Source organism: Otolemur garnettii, unplaced genomic scaffold (genome assembly GCF_000181295.1).
Source record: "Otolemur garnettii isolate 467f Iridium unplaced genomic scaffold, OtoGar3 scaffold00198, whole genome shotgun sequence".
Taxonomy (NCBI): domain Eukaryota; kingdom Metazoa; phylum Chordata; class Mammalia; order Primates; family Galagidae; genus Otolemur; species Otolemur garnettii.
The window spans coordinates 2,166,183-2,171,272 of record NW_003852593.1 but is presented as its reverse complement, the minus strand read 5'-3'; the positions used below and the strand labels follow the sequence as shown (position 1 = coordinate 2,171,272).

The following is a 5,090-nucleotide window of genomic DNA, read 5'->3' as shown; positions in this document are numbered from 1 at the left end:
CACGGACACATCCACCACCCCAGGCGCCTGGCACTTGTTCGTCCGGCAGGGAGGGGCAGAGCCCTGCTGCATTCCTGAGTGCTGGCCCTGACCCAGGCTCCTGCACGCCTGCCCTCTGCACCTGCTCCCACAAGGGCCCAGAAAATGCGGCAGCCGCAGGGACAGACAGCTCCTTCCCTCCACACTCCACGTGGCCCCAGAGGGCCGCTCTGCAGGTGCCAGGGCTGCTGGAAGGTGGGGACAGTTTCCTGCTGGGGGGAGGAGGTAACCTGGTTCCTACTCCCAGACTGGCCAAGAGGTGGCGCCTGCCCCTCTGTGTGCCTCAGTTTCCCCAGCTGTTACAGCCCCGTGGAACATTAGAACCACCTGACAGAAGGAGGCTGGACTCCTGAGTCCCCGTGGGGCAGGGACCTGCAACACTCACCCTGCACAAGACTGTGAATGCACAAGGGACGTCAAATAGAATGAAATCGGAATAGAGACCCACGTTTACATGAAGTGCAGTAACACCCCAGCACACCCCAGTCAGAAACATCATAAGGTCACCTGAGAAAAAGTCAATTACAAAAGAACAATTGGGTGTAAGGCCGATTTCTCAATAGTAGCAATGTGAGCCAGAAGACAGCTCTGGCAGAAAATAAAACTACCGATATCTCTGAGAGTAAATGATAAGAGAATAAATGCCATGAGCAGCTTTATGGGAATAAATGTAAGAAATTGGGCAGACTAATTCATAAAAGTATAACTTCCTATAACCAGCTCAAGAAGGAATAAAATTCCAAACTAGAATTCAGGACATTGAACCAACACTTACATACTATCCTGTTAGTAAACACCAGGATAGGGAATTTTATTGGCAAATTCCATCAAACTTCCACAGCTGCGGAGGCCCCATGTTCATGAGGACAGGCGGCCCTTCTGTTCATGGCTTTGGGGCACTGGCACCAGCGTCTGCCCCAGTTGCTGCCTGGGGCTGTGACCACCCAGTGGCAGGGGCAGGGGTCTTCAGTGGTGGGGGCACTGTTGAGCCTTAGGGCTCTGAGGCCCACACAGCCATCACAGCCATCAGGACAGTAGAGAGAAGGGCCTAGGCTCTGCCTGCTGAGTGCCTCCCAGGGCCTGTCTTGTTCTCTGCTCAGAACTCAGCTCTGCCTGGGCTTGTGGACCCCCAGCCCCACTGCGACAATCCTGTTTCCTGCATTTCAGCCTCCTTTGCAGCCAGGTGTGGCCCCGTGATCTCTGTCAGGGAGCCGAGACCCACAAGTCAACATTAGCAGCAGCTGGCCGCCAAACTCCCTGCCACAAGTTCACGCAGCTCCAGTCAGCTTTCCCAGCCCTGTCCTGAGCAGTGACCGAGGGCTGGGTGTCTGCAGAGCCTGTGTCCTGTGCTTACATGCATGCCTGACCATAGAGGGGATGCCATGGGGCCAGGCCTCCAGGAGGACCTTCTGGTCACAGAGCATGGAAGGGATGAGGGGTGGCACAAGAGGGGGGACCTGCAGTCCTCGAGATGCCAGCCCTCAGCCCTGACTGCCCAATCCAGCTGCCAGCCCTACCTCCTTCCATCCATTCAAAAGAGCCAGGGCTGGGGGATACTCAGCACCAGCAGCAACCCACTAACTGCCTGTGGACACCCCTTCCCTGGCAGAGGCTGCCTCCAGTCCCCTCTTTCTGGAAGGCACAGTGCAGGGAGAACTGCTGGTCACAGGCTACCATTTTGAAGGCCAAATACGGCTGCAGGTTCCATCTGGCCTGTCTTTATCGAGCTGTGATATTCTGCACACCCCTTGGCTCAGACCACTGTCCAGGACCTGGTGGCCTGTACTTGGCTTTCATTTCTTGCCCTGGGACAACCCAGGTGCCTGGACTCTGGCCACATACCTGCTGAGGACAGGCCTAGGAGGGGGTATGGGTTGGACACTACTTGGGCCCTGAGGACTTCCTGGGCTGTGGGTGGGTCCAGGCCCTCCTTGTGGGGTGACAGGTTACCATCTCGATAGAGGAAATGTCCTCCATAGAGGACCTTGGGTCCAGGCCCTCGCCAAGGCCATGGCCTGGAAGGAAAGGCCAGGCAGAGGCAGGGCCTGGACACATGGGCCGGGTCCTCCAAGCATCTTTATTGTTAGTGGGGCCAGGATGGGGAGCAGACAGGGTGTCCCTCTGGGCTCTCAGGAGGGGGTCGTGGGCCGCCGGGGAGGCCGAATCCGGTCGTTGAGCCAGTCCACATAGTTGGCCACTCGGGTGTAGACACCAGGCTTGTTGAGCCGCCCACAGCCGTCACCCCAGCTGATGATGCCGTACAGGTAAGCCACACCATCCTTCTCACAGGCCAGGGGCCCCCCAGAGTCCCCCTGGGGCAGAGACGCTGGTTAGAGCCACCTGCTCTAACAGCCGCCAGGGCCTGGCTCAGGGACACCCAAAGCAGCTCCACTGCCAGCTCCCACCCCAGACTCTTTGTCCCAACCCCAGAAGTAATCCCTGTGGACTCTCAGACGCTCCCTGGAAAATACAGAGCCCTCAAGGTGGATTGTCTGACAGGTTAGGGACAGATGCAAAGGTGTCTTGAGTAAGGGAGCTGGCCCATTTTCCTAAACCTTATCAGACAAAAGCATCTCATTTCTGGGCTGCAAGGGTGTCTGAGCACATTACTCCCCTTTCTGAAGCCCCTAGGGCTCCCAGCACACCCCATGACCAGCAGCACCCTCCTGTCCCCCAGTACACAACTCAGAAATGCCTTCCTCACCACGGATCAAACTCCTATGCAACCCTCAGGGCAAGCACAAATACCCCTCCTCCATGAAGCCCCGCTGAGGTTCCCCACAGCTCCTTGTTCTGCTGAGCTGTGTGGCCTTAGAAGAGTGATTGACCTGTCTGGGGCTTACTTTCCCCACCTCTTAAATGGGGCAAGAAACAGCTATGGTCAGCAGCTGAAACAGGATCAGACAAGCAGGGCCTTGATGACCATTGCTTGCTGGGGTTGATCAACTGACCGAGAGAACTCTGGGAAAGAGGTTTGGCCTTTGGTGCCTGGGGTCACATGGACATTCCTGACCCCCGGCTGGACAGTTGGGACCCTGGGCCTCAGTCTCCCCACTTATGTAAGGAGGAGCTTTCTCTGCCCTGCTGTGAGGAGCAGGGCACCAGGTGGCCTTCAGAAGTAGTGAGCATCTGTCCTGGGATGCTGGCCACCGAATCAGCAGGTGAGCTCTCTGCTCAGGGCTCCCTGGCTGGTCCTGCCAGGTTGGGGCCTAGTCTAGCTCTGAGCTAGCAGTTCTGAGACTCAGTCCAGCTGAGCCCCACCTGGTCCTGGGCAGGACCGGCCCTGCTCACCTCCAGCTGAGCCCCCACCTGGTCCTGGGCAGGGTGGACCCTGCTCAACTCTGGTTGAACCCCAACCCCAGAACTAGGCAAGGCTAGCCCTGTTCACCTCTAGCTGAGCCCTGACCTGGCCCTGGGCAGAGCTGGCCCTGCTCACCTCTGGCTGAGCCCCACCTGGCCCTGGGCAGGGCTGGCCCTGCTCACCTGGCAGGCATCGGACTTGCAGTCAAAGTAGCCAGCACAGAGCATGTTGGGGGTGATGTCTGCACCATACACTTCGGGGCTGCTGCACTTGTGGTCGGCAACGAGGGGGATCAGTGCCTCCTGCAGGGAGCTGGAATAGCTGCTAGTATCTGGGAGACAAGGCCCAATCAGGATAGGCACAGCCTGGGCTGGCTACTTTTCCCCTGGGTATGGCACCGGCCAACCCCAACTCACTCTCATTCATATGGCCCCAGCCTGCGATCTGGCACTTGTGTCCAGTGGGGAAAGTGCTGCCGGGCTCAGGCAGGCAGATGGGCTGGACGAATTGGGAGCGAACAGCACAGCGGTCACCCTTCTTCTTCAGCCGGATCAGGACTGCACAAGAGAGAGGTCAGAGATCAGCCTGGGCCATGAGGGCTGAGAGAAGGCTGTTGGGGGCCCGTGAGGGATAGAGAGGGACCAACGAGTCCCACATTGCAGCCTACTGGGCAGAGAAGTTGATGGCCTGGGAGACCAGGAGGGGTGGGCACCTTGCTGCCCTGCTCTGGAGCCTGGGCACACCTCCCCGCCTGGCCCTGGTGTGTCCTGGTGCTCACCGAGGTCATGGTCACTGGGGTTGAACACTGAGTACAGGGGGTACGGGATGTACTTCTCAATGCCAAACGTCTGCGTCACATCCGTTGTGCGGTTGAAGAAATGCTGGCCCAGCACCACCAGGACGCTTTCCTTAGGGGGGCTGTGCAAGGCAGGCTGGTGGCCACATGGACTTGGCCCTCCTTTGGCCACTGGGGAAATCTGTCCCCCACCCTGGCCCAGGCACCCGAGCGTTGCAGAGGTGGCCCTGGAAGGCCTGAACAGGTAGCCTCATTGGGTTGACAGCAGGAAGCTGGGGATCAGGAGGACTGAGGGCCATGGCCACCCATAACTCCCAGCACACATGGATGCTAACATGTATGCTGTCTCTACCTATATCGATACATCATGGGGGGTCTCACTGCAGGCCAGGCAAGGGTCTGCCTTGAAACTGCCCCTGAGTGTGTGGAGGCCCAGCAGGGCTCCTGTCTGCTCCCTGGAGTCCTCAGATACAGCCTCTCTGTCTCTGATCTGGGTTGCAGTTTCTCCACCTGGTGAGTGGAGGGTCACCCCTACCCTCAGCCCTCCTTCCTGTGCCCCATGCTAGCCTCTTAGCACCCACCCTGCTCATTCCATGCTAAGGAGGACCCAGGGGCCCCTGAGGAGCCTGTGGCAGGTCCCCAGTGAACAGTGCAGGGCAGGCTATAGCCTTTGGTGGGGGGGTGATTGATAGGGGCACTGGCTGCCTTTGCTGTCCCCTTCCCTAATGCCTAGGGTGCCTCCATCTGGCCAGAGCCCTCCAGGCAGGGAACTGACCCCTCCTTCTCACTGTGGAAGGGCTGGAAAGGACTGCCCTGGAATTAATGTCAGTCTTAATGTCACTGAGCTGCCCACCTCCCTGGGCATGGGCGTGGGTGGGCTTCACACCCTAGCTGCCAGCTCCAAGGCCACCCCTACTGCTGGGACCAAGCTTAGTGGGCTGGGCCTCAGTTTCC

General features: G+C 58.6%; 1 protein-coding gene across 1 annotated transcript in view; it reads right to left on the bottom strand.

Annotated features, from left to right (window-relative positions):
• Positions 1-810: 810 nt before the first annotated feature.
• HGFAC (HGF activator) overlaps positions 811-5,090 on the bottom strand; it is an 8,874-nt gene continuing 4,594 nt past the window's right edge. The window contains exons 4-7 of the mRNA XM_023507704.1: positions 4,119-4,385; positions 3,757-3,897; positions 3,523-3,671; positions 811-2,351 (exon numbers count right to left, since the gene is read on the bottom strand). Coding sequence (XP_023363472.1) covers positions 2,169-2,351; positions 3,523-3,671; positions 3,757-3,897; positions 4,119-4,385 — 740 coding nt within the window. The 3' untranslated portion in view covers positions 811-2,168. The remainder of the gene's footprint in view (positions 2,352-3,522; positions 3,672-3,756; positions 3,898-4,118; positions 4,386-5,090) is intronic.